We start from the raw sequence: 22,416 nt of genomic DNA on the forward strand, positions 1-22,416 counted from the left end.
GGACTGTAGTCATGTGCAACCAACTTTCTGATGATATGCTGTCCCTACTTCTTAAGTATGGCCCCTTTAAACAAATGGTTGTGTTTATTAGGCAGGAAGGAGTGTGATTTGCAAAAGAGGACCTTATAGTTGAAAGCCATTAAGAACTACTCACTGTGCTTAATTGCAAAAATACATATTTGATATTTATGTGCTCCTAGCTTTTTCTTGTAGTGATTGATTTTATAAGCCTAAAATTTTCATTTTGTTTAATTGAAATTTTGCAGGAGTATTGCTTTTCAGAGCAGCCATTTGGAGTTCATAAACACACAGTGACACTGGGTGCCTTGGTGATTCTGGCACTTACCATTTTTTGCATGCTTCATCATCTCTATTCATATTATTGTATGACCAAAAGTAATTTACTTTGGCTTCATCTGAACCCTGATTGGCCTGCGGTGGTTCTGGGTTCTTTACACAGCAAATTACACCAAATCACAGAGGGTTTGAGTACATACAGTTTTTGTACTGTATCTATGCTGTTGCTCACCAACTTTTAGGTTTTCTCTTTTTTTCTTAAGTTCTAATGACTGTTCTTTCCAAAATAAAACTTCAAATGTAAAAGAAGTGAGTTGGAGTTTGTTTGGAATAAAAAAAGAAGGAAAAAGACAGAAAGAAGTCACATGATCAGGACATGAGCTGAGATGTAAAAGTCACATGACTACTGAAAAGTCACTGACGAGTGCTTGCGGTGTTGGTATTCTCAGCAGCTCTCCTCCACCCTGTGGGGTGGAGCAAGCTGGTTCATCCATGAAGTGCCGGGGTATATTTGTAGCCGAGGTACTCTCTGTATCCTGCACACTGTTTTGTCTTGACCCTTTTATGCCACTGTGTTTGCTTTTTGTAATACTTGCTGGCTGTAATGACTGAATTTCCCCGGTGTGGGATCAATGAAGTTTTATCTTATAGATTTTTTAACAGCATTGTAAGCTGGGGACAGGTGGTGTCTCAGAGCCCCCTCCTCTGTTGAGTGAGGACTGCTTCACTCTTCCAAACCACCTGTCTTCTCTGTCCAGCATATGTACCTCATTGACATTAAAACTAGGTTTCTTTTGTTGTAAATGTGTGAAAGCTGCAGACTCCTGTCCGGGGAGTTCGCTCACCTGTGTTGAGACATGCATTGATTGAGCAGCTGCTTATTTTCTTCTGTGTAAAGGTCCATGCACTCCACACTGCACTTGACTGCATGTACAGCATCGCTCATGAGACGTTTGGGAATCCTTTGGATGGACCAAACACTGTCTTAGTATGTTCATAGGTGCGATCACTGCAATCCCTTGTCCTTGATTGTCTGGATATCTTCTTGTATTTTGTGTGTTTTGATGAATGTCCACTCTGGATAACCACAACATATCAATGCTTGCTTAACATGATTATATTCCCTCTCTCTAGCCTCAGAATGTGTGCATACAGTCTCAGCGGGATGTTGTAAACATGAGATATTGGTCAGTATGGGTGGGCTGCCAGTATACCTCCACTTGAAGGTTTCTCACACTCCCCACCTTTATAGCACAATCCAAAAATGGGAGTTTGTTCCCATGTTTATCCACTAAGTTATTGTGATCTGTAAAGAAGTTTATCTCCTGGCTCTTGATTCGTTGTCATCCACATATCTGAACCAGTGGCTTGGACGTCAAACACTTCCCTCCTCTTCCATATAAATGTTAGCCATGGGGGATACAGGCGACCCCATAGCACAGCCATGTTTCTGTCAGTACATCCTTAAACTATGTGGCATTCAAACACAGTTCGAGCAACAAGCACGCCTGTTCTGAACTGAGTTGTGTTCTGTCACTCAGGTTATTGTCATGCCTCAGTCTTTCCCTGAGACACCATCTGTCCCCAGGTTACTACGCTGTGCTAAAAACTACACCTCGGCACTTTATGGATGAAACAGCTTGCCCCACCTCACGGCGGGGAGGAGAGGCACTATCATAAGCTGCAGGGAATACAATCTCCTCTGGCAAGCACATTTCAGTGACATTTCAGCAGTTGTGACTTTTCCATCATGTGATCATGTGACTTGTTTGTATGTACTTCTTACCAGAGTTCCTGTCACTTTTTACAGCCAACGATGGTGTTTGTATGAACACCAAAACGTCTTGTTGGTTTTTTTTGGCTTTAATAGTCTAGTGATTTTAATAAACCTCTGCAACAGTTTACAACTGGATGTCTTAGAAAATTAATCTGCATAGACACAGCAGCAAATGCTTTCCTCACATCACAGTTGAGTGCAGCAAACAAACTTAATAAAGGCATGACAACCAGCTAAGTTGATTTGGTTCAGGGGAGGCCCCCTGGGACATTACAACAGATACAAAGTTTTAATCGATTCAGCCAACAAATTCATAATCTTCAGTTCATCATTTTGCATCCAAAGACAGATATGCTATGAGATCTACATTTTGTATCAAGTCAAACATGGGGATTATCACAACGAAACCGATATACAAATCTTGCATTTCTGCCGTTGGCACAATTGACGCTGTAATCTTGTGTTATTACGGAAACAATGTAGTGACAGGTTTTCATTCATGCTATTATGGATTTAAGCATAAAGGCTGAAACAGGAACACCACAGCCTGCAATTTACCGAATGTGCTTGGAAATAGGGCTGAGTATAATCTGAGTTTAAACCAGTAACAATACCATATGAGTTTTGGTACTGATACCAAACATGATTTTTTTGATGTTTTAATTTGAGGAATATCCACTTAGTTTTCCTATAGAGCCCCATTTTTTCATGAGGCTAACATAATGCATAATAAAATAAGCATAATTCACAGGAGGAAATTTTCAAAGTAAGCAAATTTATCCCTTTTAATACAATAGCGGATATACCATTTTGATTTAATGTGAAAGCTGCCCTGCAAATCTGCATCAGCCATATTTCTCAACCTCATGAAACTCTTTTACCTGCTTTTTGAAAATGCCCATTTTCTCTTATAATCCGGACCAGACACAATCACACTGATGCTTGTACAATATAATGCAATCCTAGGTGTTCAAATTACTGTGTCCTCCCCCACATTAAAGTGATTTAGTCAGTCAGATTTCTCACACTAACACAAATGGGAAAAGGAGGTGAGACTGAAAACACTAAAGACATTATACTGATAATAATGGCAAAGTTTAGGAAATACCTTCTACTGTATCTGGACTTTTCCACCATGTACTGTGTTTAATGTCTTAATGAGGAATCTTATGAAATCTTGTGCCAAACCAGTTGCTGGTGATGACCAAAGCCCACCAGGCAGCTGCACATATGTGCAGGTGCTTTGTTTGGACTTTGAGCACACTGTGGGGTGACAGGTAGACAGTAACAATGGTAATGATGCCTAATAATATTACTAATTACCGTATATCTTCTACAGTGCACTGAAAGAAGGTTTTTTCTTCACAAAGGTGCCAAAAAGATTTGCCTGTTATCTGAAAAAGGAATTTGGAGTTCTGATATAATAGAAATTACTGTTAAATTAAATTCTAATGATCCTTCATCTTGCACAAGTTTTCATTTTATTCTTATTATTAGAATAAGGCGCTCAGAACAGTGAGTGCCATTTTTCATGCTCAGTGGTGCATTTCGTAATATCACACTTTTCAACCTGAGCAGGAAGAAGCTATTCACAATGCTTCTTATTCACCTGGCGGCGAAGCTGCTGTGCTCACCTGATGTAATTCAGTCTTCAGTGTCCTGCTCAGTTATTTTCTGGTGGCAACATCAGTGCCTCACAAGGATGTTACCTTGGCAGTAGATTTCTTGGCACAATGCAGTCATTACCAGGTGTCTCCACTGGTTCCTTTGCAAACTCCAGGTGATGTCAAGACTCCAGGAAATACAGGAAATGTACCCCCCATACAACCAGAATTTGTTGGTTTCATACAGATTAAACAGAGGAAGACATGAACGCAAAAAACAAAATGTCAGTCTATGCCAAGAGGTGTGGCACAGATTTTTAGTTTTGAACCAAGTGCGGCTTCACTTGTTTTGCAATAGGGTGTGAGAGTATCTTCATCAAAGCCATCAATCAATTTTTATGCTGCTCTGTGGTCTTCTGACCTTGTACATGAGTAATAAGTGCAAACAGTTTATATGAGGTAAAACATCGTACTGATGCTGCACCAAAATGTTTGTTGCTCACAAGTTTTCAAGTTCAACTGAAAAAAACATTAAACCTTTAGCAGTAAAATGAGCTATGTCACATGGAGTGTCCCTGTTGTTCAAAACTTTAGCTACAGTTTATTGTAGCTCAAGAAAACACAGTCTAAATAAAATGATAATCACTATTGTCTACGTGCTTCTTGATCATGCTTTAGCTCCAGCGACGTAATGCTCTGCTGCTTTCGCTTTAAAAATTTATGCTCACAGCTTATATCAAAACACCACAGAGTTTACTTGGAATTTATTTATGGTGCATCTCTTGAGTCACCATGTGCTTCCAGCGAGCTCTGGGTCAGCTGTGATGAAGGCAGCTTTTCTTACCCTCTTTTCTGTGATGAGGTGCTGAGTCATCAGGGACTTGAACACAGTAGGTCTTCCTGGTCTGGATCCCCCCTCCACACAGAATACTGATGTTAGCTTGCCGCCGGTCCTGCTGGCTCAGTAAAGGAAGGATGCGACATTCTCCCCAGTCAGTGGTCCTCCACATGTACCTAACAGAGCACACGCAGACACGCAAACACATTTGCAACGGGAACAATCAAACAGCAGTTAAATCGAGTCATTGCTGGAGTCACTGTTTGATACAGCTTAGGAAGTATAGAGGAGTATCATGTTTGTGTATTTTCAGAAACAAAGCTCAACTGAATGGATTAAAAAAGGCAAAGTATCAGTATAGACACACATCAGTGGCACTTGTTTCTGAAAAGCCACACAAAGCAAAAGACAGATTAGCAAGAGCAGTCTCTGGCAAGAGCCTCTCTGTCAGGAGGAGGGAGGCAAGATTATTTTGATTTCAGAACTTCTAAACAAATGTTTGGTTTCAACTATGAAAAATGCAGTGGTGCATAAAGCAATATTATTGGAGGGGTTTACCAGAACAACAGCCTGTGGTAATCTATCAAATGCTTAAATTCCGTAATGAGTTTTCCCTAATCAAGAAAATCCTTTGCTCTCAGGCACTCCATGTAGATTTAGTGAATAAAATAAAATCTACCAGCAGGGAAAATAATTCTCTATTGATTAATTGTTTACTGCATGTAATATTAGGCTACAAAATCTTCACTCAAATGCTCCTGAAACAATGAGGTTCTGTCAAACACTGTTTGTCATCCATGTCATGTCCACTGGGCCAGAAACTCCCAAAAGTAAATGAGGTTATCATAAGTGTCACAGGATAATTGAGGTAATGCCAAAATATATGCACAAAGCAATTCAATAGTGAAATCATGAATATTTGCATCCTCTTGGCTTCCTCATAATCGTTCAGGAGGAAATGCTCCGGGAAACAAATTTAAAAATCATTATTTGATTTCAGACTTTGACATTTTATGCATAAACGTCTGCATCAGGAGATTGCACAGTATGTTTGTTTGTTGATTGTGAGCTGAAAATCATCACTCTTCAGAAATACCTGGGGCAGTTTGGAAGTAAATCTCCTATGATGTTGCAAGCTTCTTTTTCCTCAAGGGCAGGACATCGCTTGCCCCCTTGGACTGGGATCTGGGTCATGAGCCGTGAACGGAGGCGGTAACCAGGGGACAGGTCGGTGGACCGGCAGGTCTTAGAGCAGGGACTCCATGATGACCAATCAGATGTCTGACAGTCTTTGGGCATCACACATGCCTGGAAGGTCAAGGGGGAGTTGTCCTTGGTGCAGAGACTGCGCATTGAGGAAAAACAAAAAGAAGTTAATGAAAATACTACAATTGTGACACATTAACGCAACTTTATTTCATAATATAACATCTTTGTAATGGATCACAGTTTGGGAGCAGAGTTTAACAGAAGAGAGACAGATGTTCGGTGTGGTTTGGATTTAAATGGACTGGTGGACAGATGAAGTAAAATTAACCATAAGAAATACAGTTTCCATTACAATTACATTACATTACATGACAATATTATACATCATGCTAGAATAGATCTCAGACATGAATTTCAGCCTTTACAGAAATGTTACAAAGAGCTGACTGTTCACTTAAAAATATGGAACACGTGCATTAGTCATGTAATTACAGCTCCCATTGTTTAATTTGGACAATTTAATTAGTTAGGTTATTAAGATGTGAGTACAATGCTCATTTTAGAATTTTACTTTGTAATTAGACTGTAATTAGAAAAGCAGAATGAGGCAGAACTCAGGTGGGAAATCCATATTCAAAAGCTTCTTAGTAAATACCATGCTAATCACACACTGTACTGTAAACGGTCCCTTCACAGTCAAGCCAGAGAGGGAGTGAACCCTGTGTGCCTCGTAGGGGATAATAACATGCGAGTATCAAACACATAACAAGATACCCAATTTTAAGCCCCTTCATCCAAACGGCATGGGACAAACAAAACTGAACACATCAAAGCTGGCATGATACTTCATTCAATACGGTGCCCATAAAGCTGACACTGCCTAGCTTTTATTTAGCTGGGTGCAATTGCAATGCACTGCTCATGACAATTAATATAAAAGGAATGTCAAACAATAAAAATACACATTCCAACAAGAAGGCTGGAAGTGGATATATCGTAGATTTCACGAATGGCAGTCAACAGTTGATTGAATCAGGTAGCCAACAGTGTCACTTTACACCAAGTAGATGGTATCGTGGCATTTAGTCAATATAATACACATGCAATGATTTTCTCTTCTCTAGAAGAAGCACAAGATGAATGTTGATTATTTCTGCATGTGTAGGTATTGATATGTGTGTGTGTGTGTGTGTGTGTGTGTGTGTGTGTGTGTGTGTGTGTGTTTGAGCGGGTAATTGCTTGGTATGTGTGTGTGCACGTGCAGAAAAATCCATTCTTATCAAATCCAAATACCAGAGTTAGCTCAAACAGCAGGGACAGGAGGGGAGCGGCACTTGACATTTACCACAATAGTGCCTCACCGCCATGCTAATATGCTGGAGAAACACCAGCTCACACATAATTGAGTTATAATTGAATAAATAACCGCCATCGATGAAAACCATTTTGTTTCAGTGAATACACCTCCGCATGAAGCAAATGACCCACTGGGATCGTGTGGGGGATGACCATTGATCACGTCCCTGTCTTGTTACGAAACAGTACGAGTGTGGAGGAACCATGAAAACAATCAACTCCATTAGGACTATTTCACCTGACGCCCACGTTCAGCCACAGAGCACTTTTTACAACTCACCTCATATGCTACTGTAGCAGAAGAAGAGATTAATATAAGACAAATCCAGTTATCTGCACAGGTCTATTCCCGCAGACAACTACAAAGCAGCTGCTTTCACACAGCCACCTCGTTTTCATTATAATCTTGGACTTATCTTGAGAAATGCCTCATTTTTCACTGTGCATTAACGTATTCACCTCAGGTTCACCTTCTTTATTCTCGCTGTATGAAAGGTGCAGCACCTTGCAGCGCCTGTGATTGGCTTACCTCAGCATTGCATTCTTGCCATCACTCCGTGTGCAGCGGACTTGTCTTGTCTGGTATCCCACCTCCAGCTGCCATGACATGGGGTAGTTGTGCATATGAGGATGGTGGTGGTGGTGGTGGTGGTGGTGGTGATGGGAGTGGTGCTGAGAAGCCTGTGTGTACAATGTGACTGTGTTGTTCTCATTGGAGCTGGTGCTGAAGTCCACTGTGGTCCTACCACTTAACAGGGCTTCCTTGTGATGGGGTAGTCTGCACTCACTCCAGGCCCCTACTTTAAGGCTGTATTGGTACTCGCCCTCCCCAGCAGGGCAGTCAACAGGGTTAGAGCAAGTCCTGATCTCTGTCAGGTTGGGGCAGTTTGCACCTCCATACATTGGTGTGGTCAGGACATCTCGAGTCCGATGCTGCAGGCCAGCTCCACAGGTTTTGCTGCAACTTGACCAGGAGGTGAAGTCTGAAACTACGCAGTCCTGGGGGCAGGGGATGAGGCATGCCTGCTCCACAGGTGGTTTCTGTGAAAAGAACTCACATATCCGTGAGGTGACTGTGGTCCGGTTCGACGTGCGTACACAGTGGACTTTACGCCTCTGGATGCCATGCTGTGCTGTAATGCACTCGGCCGTCCTCAGCGAGAACTCGTTGGTAAAGAAAGGGGCAAGAACACAGCCCCCCCAGTCCGACACCTCCCACTCAAAGAGGTCCTGGTGCCAGTCGCACACCTTAAAGCAGTGCCGCTGGCTTTCTGGCTTGTCCATGTGCTGGCAGTGGGTGTGGTGGGTTGTCCAGCCCTCCATGTGGACGCACCATATTGTCCTCGTCTGAACCCCGCCAGAGCCACACTCCTCCCCAATACAGTGACCCCACTGGCCTGCAACAGAGAAAAGACACACAAACAGGGCATTTTCATTAAAACCTGGAGCTTTAGAAAAAAATGATTTAAATTGCAGCTATCCGGCAGCTTGCAATCCAGCACAATTCAAGGCCATTCACTTAACCTCCATGATTGCTTTATTCATGAACTGAGGAAGAAAGGAAGAAAGGAACACAAAGTAATCAAACCACTAGCGGACATCAATATATATATATATAAAAAAGCTTTGTTTCTCGGTCACAAATTACTAGATTCACGAGGGTTCTTGATCAATATCTTTGGCTAAGACATAGCCAGCTGTGGAACCACAATTGCTGTTCGGTCAGGACTTATGATAAGATCTGCTATCACCTTGCTGAACTGCAAAATTTAAGTCTGATTTAAGAGCAATAGCTTTTTTTTTTTTTAATTTTCAGTTTAATAATCAGTTAATTTTAACTCCGTAACAGTATCTCTTCAACAGTGAAAGCATCTTGTGAACAGAGAGTATTGATTTTTATTAAAATATCCCTAACCAACCACGGACGTGTTTGGTATTTTGCTGTGGTCTGACTCTTTGCTTGCAGCACACTGGAGATTGGACTTATTTTGATGTGCATTACCATTGCTGCTGGGATAACATGAGAATACAATCAGGGCCTTTAAAGGAATTTCAGCGGTAAAAGTATTTCTCTCCGCAAAAGAGAAGAAATTAATATAATGTGAAGCTGCCTTTTATCGAGTGATTCTCAGTATACAGAGCGAGAATCCAAAGCCAGAGAGAAACACAATTTTCTTCTTGTATGTTATAGCTTTAGGAACTGTTAACATCACAGTTCAAAAAGGGTAACTGGCAAACATGCTTAATTATGGTTCATATTTCACAGGTTCTTACAATTGACTCTGTCAGTGCCTGACAGGTCTGTTTGCAGAGTTCAAAAACAGGGTAAGTGGTGAATTCACAGTCAATGTGATAGGCTAATCCTTTTGTCACAACAGCTGCTTCAAAAATACATGTTCCACCTAAGTAAACTGTTAGGTATTCTGAACTGTAGCTCTCATCTCTTCTCTGGTTACATTTTTATAAAACCAACTCTAAACAACAATGAATATTGCAGACACAAAGTATGACAACATAATGATCAGTTATATTGATATTCGAGGTTCAGGGCCACGCTACAACTACAACAAGTTAAACAACTAAAATTAACAAAGCAGCTAACGTAAGCTTCACTCCCAAAGGGCCAAAATCCTATTTTCACTCCCCATGAAAACTCTCACTCCAGTAAATGCAGTTAAGCTGTGACAGACAGAGGCAACTTCATTTTCAGGCATCATATCTGAGTGATGATGTGGCTGATCCCCGCTGCGTCAAACAAAACCACATTTGGCTGTCACTCCTCACAACAGCCGTGTGCGTGTGTCAAAAGCACAGTCATTTTCCACCTCTGACAAACAGTGGAAAGTGGAAGTACTCAGAGGTGGTCAGAGAGGGAACAAAATTGCTGATACCTCTCTCCCATTGTAAAAACTTGCATGGGCATCAAATTGCAGCTTAGAATGTAATGCTTACATGAATTCAAGCTGACCACAGCTCCTATTTCTGTGAGGAAGGGAACTCCAGACTTTTCACAGCCACCTTCAAGTCTACAGATGATGTGATACTCAGTGAAAGCTCGATTTTGGATATAACTTTAGGTATTTCAGCTGATGTACTCTATCTGAAAAGAAGAGAAAGCGGTTTTATTTATTCATATGGGGTAAAAACGTTGGATTAGAATTAAAGTGACGGATAGAGGAAGGTGACGGTGTTATCGCCTCACGGCTGTAAGGTTCAAATCAACAGGCTGATTGTGTGGAGTTTGGTGCGGACTAAGTTTTGCTGTGAATAGCTTTCAGACTGTTCCTTGCTCACTGTTCCTTCTGCCGGAAAAGATGTAACACAAACTGATGTTTAGCCTCATGAAAATAGCTGTCATCCTGAGCAGCCTCACACAGTTTGGCTAACGAGAGGCTGATGTCTGTAGCCTATTAAATGAAGCTTAGCCAAAGTTCAGGCAGGAGTCTCCCTGCAGATGCCCTCTAAGTCACCCTGCACCATTTTCCTGCTACCTCTAAGCTCCACAAGCTCATTCATCTAATCACAAGCTGACACGCTCGCCTTTACCCAATCATCTGTAACATGTCAAGCTTCAAACATGTTCTCTCTCTCTGCTGTCATTCAGCTGCATGTCAACACCATGACGATTCTTATGACCCTCCTCCACCCCTTCACCACCTCAACTGTGGATGACGGGCCATCTCCAATCAAACTGTCCAATCAGAAGTGTCTCTCTCATGAAGTTGTTCCAATCTCTCCTTTCTCTGCACCACCAGCAGTGTTTAGGCTCCGGGGGAATTTCCGTCATATTGGAAACTCCTAATCTGGAGGACCGCTTCCCATGGTGATGTACTTCCTGCTGGGGTCTAAGCGCCAAAGTCTATTTCTTCTGTCCACAATAAATTATCATTTCACATTTCTCCTTCTCATTCACAACCCCCTACCGCGCTGCTTTTCCGTTGCTTCTTTTACGAGGTGGATTACTCTCATTGAACGTGCCTTTTATTGAAGACTTCAATCTAGGTCTAGTTTCTTGATTTCAATATGTTCTCAAATCCATATCAGAATCTACCACGATACAGTGATCCACATTGTGTCTGCAGAGTGTGTGGATTAGGGCTATTAAAAAGGATAATTAAATTGCAATTTCGCAAAATGCTAAATTAATTTGTGATTCATAAAAAGGCAATCGAAAAAATGGACCCGTGCCCCGTTAATTTAGTTTTTGACCTTTTGTCCTCGTTTTCAAAAGACATAAATCAGGAAAGGAATAAAAAAAAAAAAGAAATAAATTTGCTGATGCAATGTGATTATCCACGTCAGCCACGTTCACTTCTCATCCAGTTATTTTGCCACATGCTATGAAAAGGATAATTTGATTCATTTCTTCTAATTGGAATTAAATTGATGTAATAATGAGATCCTACTGCTTCCTAAATTGCTTTCGAATGACAACTCGCTGAAACTGTTTTATGTCTTTTCATGCCACAGAAATCTGTTGTTAACACTTAGTTCCCTGGCCAGTAATCGACAATGCTGCTTTGGAGCTGTTGCTTTCTGCTTAAGGGAGCAATATTTCAAACTGCTGAATTGTTTCATAGTTCAACGAAGCACATCATTGAGTTTATTCTTCCTGGCTTTACAATGTTAATGGGGACTTATAGTCATTATGCTCATATGATTTTTTTTCTGAGGAACATATCAATGACAAACCTCGAGGGTTAAGAAATCACAAACATTCCAGTTTCATTACTTTAATTCAAAAAGAGTATTTTTTTTTTTTTTTTTTAACTGGAAAGGATATAAATGAGTCATCCATTGGTTTAATTTCAGGAACTGGGGCCAAACAAATGCATCCAGGACAATCCATATGAAACAGACAGTCAGTCTTGACTCTTTTTAACTTACATGACCTAACGTACGTAACAATAATGTTTTTTAACCCAAACCATGATCTTTTCCTAAACCGAACCAACTAGTTTTGTTGCCTAAACCTAAGCAACCTGTGACCCTTTCACAATGTTATGCGTGTGTCAATGAAGGTCCAGTTTGACCTTAACCACAGACAACACTGACCATGTGAAGGCAAAGATGCGGAACACCTATTGCTGGCACTCTGTTTTGGGAATCTATTCTATTCAGTTGTTCAGGTATGAGGATGTGTTGGGTAATTTTTGCTTTCTGACAGGGTTTACATGGAGGACAACAACAGATAATAATGCAGAAAAAGCGACATAACTTCACTGGAGATGTGGTGGATTGATTTGGGATGGGGTGGACGTCCCTTGGGGAAGGAGCCATAGTTACTGATGACTGATACCGCACTGTTACATGGCTGTTAGACTTCCTCAAAGGTGTAGCGCTGTCTATGGCAGCAGTACTGAATGCAGCAGACTGCTAACTGATGAACTTTATGGGGAGAGAACTCTATTAAGAGGTCAAAGCAAAGGCACTTAAATGGAAAAATATTTGGTTAGATTAGCCTTCATAAACAAAAGGCCATTTGTAAATGAAGGCTGGCCATTTAATAATGTTCAAGTTGAAAATGAGCTGCATAAATCATGAGGCCAAACAAAAATAGCTAAAATTGGAAACATAGGCACATGGCCAGAATGGAGCCGCTTGGGTATGAAACAGTTTCATTGCCTTTGCCCATTTACAAGTTCAAGCATTGGAAAAAGTGGACCTACACCAGTAAATGTGCACTTTAAACACCACATCTGTTCAGATTCTCACTACAGTATGTGCCACTGACCATCCCGCATGTTTTCATTGATATTTTGTGTTTATGGATGCATTATTAGGCTGCAGCATGTTGTATTAAACTGAACAAACAGGATTTTGCTTCACTTTGAATTGAGCTCTGGCTTAACATGACACGATGCCCTGCCAGGCTATTTGTTTACAACCTCAAAGATGCTTGAAGCACTTTGAAGAGGAGAGACGTGTTATTCCTGTCAGAGGGGAGAAGAGGCCATGCGAGATCACTCACAGCTGTGAAAACACCTACGTACACGACAACATTTTGATCAGACACATTAGACAGAAGATATCAGTCAAATATCTTTTTTTTTTTTTTAAATGTAGCCATAACCCCACTTCCAACATTCCTGTTCTAATGGGCTTAAAGAGATGCTCTCAATTCAGTCAGAGCTGACAAGACCAAAAAAATCTTATATGGGTTACACCCTAAAATAGACATGAAAAGCCCACCACAAAAATAAGATATGAGCAGCAATTCACAGCTGAGCTCGAAGACCTTCAGTGTCAACGCAGCTGAGTGCACTGCTCCTGTGGTCAGCGATGGCACACTTTCCTGATAACTACTCTTTCATCAGCACGACCACCTTTGCTCAATGGTGCTGTTTTCTCACTGTGCCAGGATATGTGCGTGTGATTTATGGAGGTGTGATTGGGAGTGATTCCGCTGCCAGGGGAGCCAGCTAACACAAGCACTAGTTCATCTCCAAAGCTCTGAATAATCACTCTCTCGATCTGTCAGCATCAGCATCTGTCAGCCCCTCAGGAGGAACCAGTCACCCACAGCTCCTTCATTTCTGTCGCACTTAGTCGCCTTGCTTGCACCTCCGGGGGGCTCTGGTACCCCCGGGGGCCCCTGCTATATTTACTATTCCATTTGTGTTCTGGTAAAAGAAAAAAAAAAACTTGGTAAGAGGCTCAACAGACTTCACTACATTACAGGAAAAGACAGAAATTAAATTTAGCCAGTGTAGCGTGACTGAATACGTATTCTCTTTTTCAGCAGTGTTCAGTTCAGTCCTTAAGTTGAACAAATGATAGCAAAGCTGCACGACAATAACAAGTAACACAACAAAAGAAGTCTCCACTATGCCCTGAAACCAGACAGCCAGAGACAAAGAAGAGGCAAACAGCACGGCAGTAAACTGTCGTTTAAACTGCAGCGAGCGGCGCTCCGTCTAGAGAAAACTACACTCACTACTGTTAAATCTTTTGCCTCTCCGGTCCCTTTGATTACATTTGGTAAAAGCATCACTGAGTCAGGTCAGTAAAGTCTTTATAGGATGTATAGGATTCCAGTATCATGCAACCATGTTGGGGCTGTTGTGTTTACTGATGCAACTTTAAGCTGTACCCAAACAGCTGGACTTCAGACACCCAAAGATACCTCTGCATGAAAACGTAACGTAATGAAAACAGCAGCGCCACACTTTATTTACATGTTTATCAATGTGAGATTCATTTGGTGATTTACGACATTTTTCTGTCTATGCCGCAGCTTTTTGTGCATTTTCCTCACTAACATCTGCTGAGTTTAGCCACCATCCGTCTTCAGCTACTCAGCCAGAGTTAAGTTTGACTGTTTGGATACATGTGTCTTTTGTCACAACACTTTTTAATTAAATGATACCTATGCCACTGAGCCTCATTATGCACAGAGCCGTCCCCCATGCCACACTTCCATCATTTGTAATTTATGAGCAGTGAGGTGCATCCTCAATTACAACATTCATATATGCAAAAATTCATCAGATTATCACCAGGCAGTCAATCCATCTCCAGAAGGCCTGAATCAGCTTATTTCAAACAAGTGTTTATGTTGCAGGTTGTAAATAAAAATGTAAAATGTGAGCAAAAGGAGTTAAAAACGATGGCTTGAGGACAATTCACAAGCAAATTACGTGTCAAAAAACACTTACCACCAGCAGCTAAAAATAATGTGTGATAATTAAAAGAATGATCAGCTACTGAGAGAAGTCTGACCTTCCTGCTTGAATATAAATCATCCATTTCCATAACCGCTCAATAAGTGAATGCATTATAGTATTTGTGTTTTGGCTTGACAATGAGATACATATTGCAGCTTGCATTATCCCAAGGCTAAGCATCAAATGCAGCTTCAATATCCCACACTAATGAATTACGTAGCCCAGGGCAGCAATACCATACACATGGCCCCAATGGGCTTTTGCTATGATTTAGTATTCAGCCCCACAGCATCAGTGCCAGACCTACTTGAATGCCTAATCGCTAACTGAATGGCCAGCAGTATAAACAAAACACCACTAACACATGTTGTGCCCATTGAGTGATGTAATCCCCATTTGGGCCAATCAGTAACTAACCAAATAAGCACTGTAATCGAAGCCTCTCTTCAGCCAAACGGTGTCATTTTGAAATGCCAAAGGGCTGCAGTGAGACCCCTTTCCTTTCATTAATGACAATCTGATTAGAGTATAATGCATGATAAACGGACAGACAAATGAATCCACAGACTGACACTCAAGCCTGATTTCACCAGGTGTGTACTGTAAAACCCACGCAAGCTCTGCTCTGATTAATTCAAATCAATATTGCAGTAGATCATTAAGACAATCATTTTAATAACAGCGTGAAGACTTCTAAGTGAATAATCAATCTTGAGTCAGTATTAGCACAATTCCTTCGCTGTGAGGCGAGGACAGCATTTAAATTGCAAAGCAGGCAAACAACACACGGTAAGGTGGATCTACAAGAATAACAGAGGTCATGAAGAAGCAATGCCCTTTCTGATATATTCACTTTCTGTTTTGGGGGGGTATATTTCCCTCTTCAGCCAGAGCAAAACAAACAACACAGTAATGTGAGCGTCTGCATGAATATGCCAATGATCCATGGCTCCTGTGTCACGCTGACCATCGCTGCACAAACACACTGATAGCGTTATAACATGGCATCCAGAAATCAACCACAGCATAGACATTCTCATTCAAACAGATTATTGAGTTGTGAACTTTTATAATGACATCAGGTCAATTACAAAGTCAAAGAAAAAACAACAGCAAAGAGATGAAGAGAAAGGCAACACCACAATTAGCTAATAAGGTCATCATTACAAGTAGGGAAGATAATTTGATGAACTACATAATTAAAATGTAAAATAAAAAACAGTTGGGAGGTCAAACTTCTAAAATGTCCAAAAGGTTTAAGTGTAAAGATAAAGGGCCTGCACTTTTTGTGTCATTTAATCCAGGAGTATTGTCGCACACAGCTGAGTTGTTGCTCAGAGGAAGGTTCAGGCTACTTTTAAAGATAATGCAGGACTTGCTGTGTGCAGAATCTCAGACTTCGCACTCACAATTACAGAGAAGTAGATAAAGATAAATACCGTAGGCATATGGTATATCACATAATCAGTCTATATCCAAGCACATTATTACAGTATTTCTGTTTAGATTTTATGTAAATGAAGCACATATACTGTACTGACAGTGCTAAAGTTGAGGCCAGAGTTGACGTTTACCCTCCTTCAGCTGAACTGAAACTTTTGCTCACTGGTAGCCTGAAAAAGCCTCATCTGTATATGGCTGCATATGCTGATATATTTTTTTTGCGGGTCATTGCTTGAGTCACATTTGTCTTGCCCAAAACTCTCTGACAGCCCACCACAGTGGAGTTTCTAATGGATCCTGCTGAAAACACAGGCTCCTTTCAGTTAAGTCAAGACAACGTGGGAGGATAAATGATTTAAAAACAGCTGGCATGAGCACAATTTTCATGCCTCCCTGATAAAGATCCAGACCCAAGTCATTACAGGTTACCTATTGACGAGATGTAGCGAAGGTGGTAGATTCTGAATAAAATTGGTGTTATTTTTTCTGATTTGGCTGTCACTTCCATACGTTTAGATGACACTTTACATTCAAGGAGAACTGCTGATATCTGGGGAAGTGGTGACACTGCTAGACACGGCTTTATTAGTCGCCTTACACTGGGAACCTGTTTAAAACATGTCTGATTGCTCCTATTGCCTCACCCGTCAGATTTTGTTGTAAATCAATTGACTTGGTGAGAAAAATGGCATCATAACTGCAAGGTGTAAAGTCCAAAACTGAAACATGCTGGTATCGAATTATGTGTAATGTCACATCAGCACAACGCAGCAGGGCAGGTTTTTCGATACTCGGGTTCGACAATAAGTCCCACACCTGTGACATTTCACTTTTTCCTCACAGTGATCATGGCATGTCCCGCTGTCTTGCTAAATATGTTCATGGTCAGATCTAGACAGGAAGAGTTCTCCCTGAAATCAATGTTTGGCTGTTCTATTAACTGGCCTTGGGAGACCTGATAGTTCATCTACAAAGCAGATATTGTATTTTTCCTCTAAGATCACGTTCATACATATCGATTCCACTTTGATTTTAGGCTGGAAAACCCCTCCCGGGGTTTCTCTGACAATCAATGTGTTTACACTTATAAATGCCACAGTACTTTAATACATGAAGACTACAGTGGGGCCAGCCAGAGGTGTGCTGTACCTCTGCAGTGATCAGAATCTTTTTCCATGTAATTGCTTGTCTCATGTGGTCTCCTCAAGTCTCTGCACCAGGCTGTGTAGAGGTGACAAGTAATTGGATGGGATGTCATTCACTCCTCTGTCTCACTGTCTTCCGCTGACCTGGGATTTCACTCCCGTAAGCACAGGAGCAGAACTAATGGCCATATCTACAGGCAGCAACCTGAGGAAAGACCCTGGTGTATTGATAACGCAGGTGACAAGGGCCATGGCAGGACAGAGATAAAGTGACAACTGTATCTGTGGCAATGCGGCACAGTCTGTGTGATACATCTGCTGATTATTCTATAACAAAAAAATTAAGTCAAAGCCAGCGGTGAAATTCTGGGAAGTGTTGAGAGGTTTTCATCTCTGGAAATCTTAACTTGTCCTCATGCCTAAACGACTGAATACGCTCATTGCCAGTGACTCCCAAAACTGACCCTGACACCTGGAGAGCATCAGCATCAAGGGTATGTTTGTCGTCATGTGATTAACGTTGTGAAACGGTCGCAGCTTCCTTTGGTTTAATCACAAGAACTATTTGGTTAGGTTCAGGAAAAAATGATATGTTATGAATGACAATGCAAGTGTAGGTGAAACGATGGACTAAGAGAAATTGTTGCATAGTTTGGGAATAGCTGCTGGAAGAACAGGGAATAAACTCACTGTACACAAGACTGTGAAGCAACATTCCTCATATCTGTTTGAGGGGAGCCCTGACAAGGTTGCCTTCATGGTTGAACATCTGCTGAAACTTCATTTGAGCAGTGATTACTGATGCACCCCAGAGGTTTTCCTTGAACTGCTCTCAGATTGAGCAGCGATTCCCGAAGTACTGCTCTATTTCTGCTCTCAAGTGTGAGGTGAGAGCACTTCAAACTGAGGCAGGCAGGTTTCATCTACCAGAACAATGTAAAGTAACTCTGGCAAGTGCTCATACCTTCACAACAAAAACGGGCTTGTCAGTGCTTGAAATGACCCATATCAGCATGCACTTGCTGTTTCCTCGGACAAAACTATTCACTTAAGATCATGGAGAGGCTACAGTTAAGTTTGTGATGTGAGAGGGGTCACTCAATAACAATGAACCAACAGAGAATTATCATCCAAGTCTGCAGATTTCCTTCAGAGCTTCCTTCCTTTCTGTCCTCTTTCAGCAAGTTTTACTGTTTTGTTCAGTCCCACCACTCTTATCAACCCATTTTCCATGTGCAGCAGGCAGCTGATTTTTGCAAAAAAAAAGCTCTGATATACTCGCTGTGTACTATAGAACCTGCTCAGCACCAAACAGCAAACAGAAAAAGTTCGCAAGTAGACGGTGAACACAGTGGAACATTCAGCTGCTAAGGGGCCATATTTCATTCAGGAGTAGGTGGAAAGCAAAACAGAGCTACAAATGAATGCTAATGTTTCTCCGAGTCTGCTAGACTCACTGAAGCAACTTTAAAAGGTGATAATAGGTCAGATTTGAGTTGACAGCTGGTTCTGCTGTCCCTGAGTGGTCATTTTAAAGAAAGATTGGCATTATTACCATTACAGGAGACAGGATTCAAGCTCCCCTGTCAAAACCTTTGCACACTCTCCTGACTTCCAGACCCTCATTTTTCAGTGTCACTGTAAGTCCTGCGATCCGCCTTGTACTTTTAAAGAGGACAGTCTCTCCGCCACACAATAGAAAATTGCACTTATATTTCACAGTTTTCGCGTTGGTATAGACAAACTGCCAAAGATCTAAGCTCTCTCCTCTGTTTTCTGTTTAATAATAGTAATTATAAAGAAGTCTATATGTTCAGCACTGTTCTACAGCAGTCAGCTTTTTAAAAAACATTTCAAATGTTATAGACATCATACCATTTAAATCAGCTCCAAAAGCCTTAAGTGAAATCAGCAATAAAACTTCCAAGCATGTTTTGTTATTTCCAGCAGAGCAGAGCTTGAACCTGCTTCACACCATCTAATTGCCTTTTTTCGCTGTGTTTCTGAGTGTGTGCCATGAGTTGATGGGAAAAGCAAGGAAGAAGCATTGTTCCTGTCCCAGATTTTAATTGGCTGTTCTTCAAAGTATTTTATTTTGTGATTCATTTTAACTAAAATCACTTGTAAAAAAAAAAAAAAAAAAAAAAAAAATACCTGGTATACAGTATTTCTGTAAGATCTGATGCTCAAAAGACGACATCAGGATGAGAAGTGTTAATACTTCAATGTTGATCCTGCCATCCCAACAAACATCTGCCTTACCGTCACTGGAAATGAACGGCAACTCATGAATGCACTGCTGTCTTTGAAAGCATCTTTGTTCACAAGGTTTTTGATGTTCCAGATTCATTTCATGGCGCAGACTTAAATCAGCGTAATTTGTTTTTTCCCTTTAATCAACCACAAAATGGCCCCAGAGCTCAGCTGAGGACCAATTCAATGAGGACACAGAGCCAAGAGAGTTTCTCTGACACAAGAAGCAATTACCTGAGTCAGGTAGCCTGCAGAGTGTAACCTGCAGAGGCTAAATACTTCACCTATCCTCCATCTGTCATTTCTGTTCCCTTTGTCCCTAAGTTATTAATCAGATGCTGCCTCGTTTTATGGTCATCCGCAGGAGGTCAAATAAATAATGACTGGACAAAACAACACATTTTTATCACTGCTCATCCAAACTATGCTAATTTCACCTAAATGTGGCAACAGAAAAAACCACCTGAGTGAGGGAGAAGAAGCAAAAGCGCAGTGCTCAGCTACAATAAACCCACCTTTCTATGATATAAAAACAATGCAGTATGCTTTCAAATGCCAAAGGGAAAAAAAAAAATTGCTCAATGCACTCTGTAAGCCTGTTGTATGCCGAGGTATACATTGATACCCACAAGATCACCTCAACCAAAACACACAACAGTCTCTAGCCTGTCTTTATCAGGGATCCAAACAAAGCCATCAGACACTGTGAAGCCACTGCAGTTGTTATCACGGAGTCCATTAGAGATGTGCAGACACCTCAGATTCCATTCCTCTGGGAGAGTTATTGGAAAGGACAGAAAACTAATGGATACTTTGGGAGTTCTGATAGTTGGAGGTGTACCTTCATTCATCTCCCTCAGATAACACAGAGGAGGCTCCAGCTGTGGTGTGCAAATAAGCCAAAGCCAAAGACATGAATGGATTGCATAAATCATTTTGTTATTTTTGGCTGGTCGTTCAGTCACTTGGTCCTGTATCTTTATTGAGAGACAATAAATACTGCTGTCGAGAGATTATAATATTTATTGTGTCATTATTTGTACAGACGCTCGCGATTGGGATCTTAATGACTCTGGTGATCCCTGCCTTTCCATGTAGCGCCATCTTTTTGGTTCATGGCTGCATGGACAAGAATTTTCCATTTTTTTTTCGAGACACTGACTTTCACACTAACTAACTTCAGTCGGAAGTACCTTTCGTGCACCACGTCACCGCCACTCGCATTGTGCAGTCCAGCCAGCAATAACAAATATGCCACGCTGAGTAGGACTTTCAATTAAAGCTTGCTGAGAAACATTTCAGCTGACGGTGGCACGTTTGGTTCCGTTTAAGCACCAAAGATAATGGTTTGGTTTAAAATAACTACTTTAAAACAATCAACATCAGCTATTGATTTACTCCGTCGAAGTACTGTGTCCTCTTTATGTTCATCCTGTTTAGTTTGATTTCGTGTCCATGTACACAAATGTATAGACTACATTTTATTACTATTGCTCAAACTGACGTCATACTGAGCCCTCAGCATGAGTTGTGTGAACTTGATCCCCTGACTTTTCCTCTACTGCCATCATTAGGTCCAGTATTTTGGTTTTTTGACGACCCTCTTTTGGCTGCTGGGCTGGCTGCTCTTTGTCTTTGTGTTGTGTGTTGCTGATACCAGCACATGAGGTGAGTCACTGATTATTGGAAACACCTGGGCCGGGTGTTCCCCCTATAAGAGCGCACCTCACTCGTTCCCTGATACAGAGAGACAGGGGAAACTGCTCACTCACTATCCGCATACATGCAAACACTATTGACTTCCTGTCACACCTCACAGAATTTTGGGTATTTCTAGTCATTTTGTCTTATGAATGATTTCTTTGCTTTAAAGTCTTGTGTCACCTCTAGTCATTTGTCACGGTTTTTGAGCCAGTCATGACAGTGTTTGTCTTATATCTACAAAAGTAATGGTATTCCCTCCAGCCTAAAGTGTGTGTTCAGAGCAAATCTTTGTTATTCTGACCACGTTAACACTTTTTACATTTCCTTTAACGAAACTGGTAAGGGCTATTGACCTTCAGACCTCACTTTTTTGCAACTGACACAAGGTTTACACAGGCTTCATGGCGAAAGCAGCAAGTCATAGCAGCAGCTTAAATCAGTGTTGGGTGTAGGTGAGCTGTGCTTTGGCAGCAGTCAGAGGCCAATTTACAATCACTGTTACACACATAAAATGGGGGAAAGGTAGCGTAGAATGCGAGCAGTTACATAGCCTATTTAGAGAGATGTATTGGTTAAAATGTGCTTATCTGCTCTGTCAGGCACATGTGAGAGGGACAACTGAAAAATGAGGCTGAAAAGCCCCCTGTGAAGATAAGCCTTTAGTCCTCTGGTAGTAGGTATCATGACAAGAGCACTCACTGCAAACTGTTTTTCCTGTCGGGTCAAGTGTCGCTGACAAAACCAGTGACTCAGAGTCACAAAAGACCAGTCAGTAAGTCAATAGTTCAAAGCTAAAAAGAAAAGAACCATGTATAATGTAAAATATACTGGTAATCAAGGCTTATTTGGTAACTGCAACCTATGGTATCAAACACAACATCATTCACCTGTCACGCTGTGATGCAACTGTGTGCACCGAGTCCTTTACTGATCTGCTGCCAGGGAGCTCGACATTGTCTCTTTCATTCTTGAATACGCTCAAAATAAGAAAGGCAGTTTTGCAAGCGTGGGCACACATCAGGGAGAGGCGTGGGTGTGATGCATGGATTCTAAATGACATTAAACCTGGTGCAGCCCACCCTGAAAAGCAGCAGTGTGGCTTTGATTTTGTGGCTCATAACTC

At 41.3% G+C, this 22,416-nt stretch overlaps 1 protein-coding gene across 5 annotated transcripts in view; it reads right to left on the reverse strand.

The window, feature by feature from the left end:
* thsd7ba (thrombospondin, type I, domain containing 7Ba) overlaps positions 1–22,416 on the reverse strand; it is a 171,690-nt gene that overhangs the window by 90,167 nt on the left and 59,107 nt on the right. For all 5 annotated transcript variants that reach the window (XM_076747322.1, XM_076747320.1, XM_076747321.1 and 2 more), the window contains exons 4-6: positions 7,611–8,478; positions 5,613–5,861; positions 4,523–4,692 (exon numbers count right to left, since the gene is read on the reverse strand). In XM_076747322.1, coding sequence (XP_076603437.1) covers positions 4,523–4,692; positions 5,613–5,861; positions 7,611–8,478 — 1,287 coding nt within the window. The remainder of the gene's footprint in view (positions 1–4,522; positions 4,693–5,612; positions 5,862–7,610; positions 8,479–22,416) is intronic.

The sequence above is a fragment of the Chaetodon auriga genome, chromosome 13 (genome assembly GCF_051107435.1).
Source record: "Chaetodon auriga isolate fChaAug3 chromosome 13, fChaAug3.hap1, whole genome shotgun sequence".
Lineage (NCBI taxonomy): Eukaryota > Metazoa > Chordata > Actinopteri > Chaetodontiformes > Chaetodontidae > Chaetodon > Chaetodon auriga.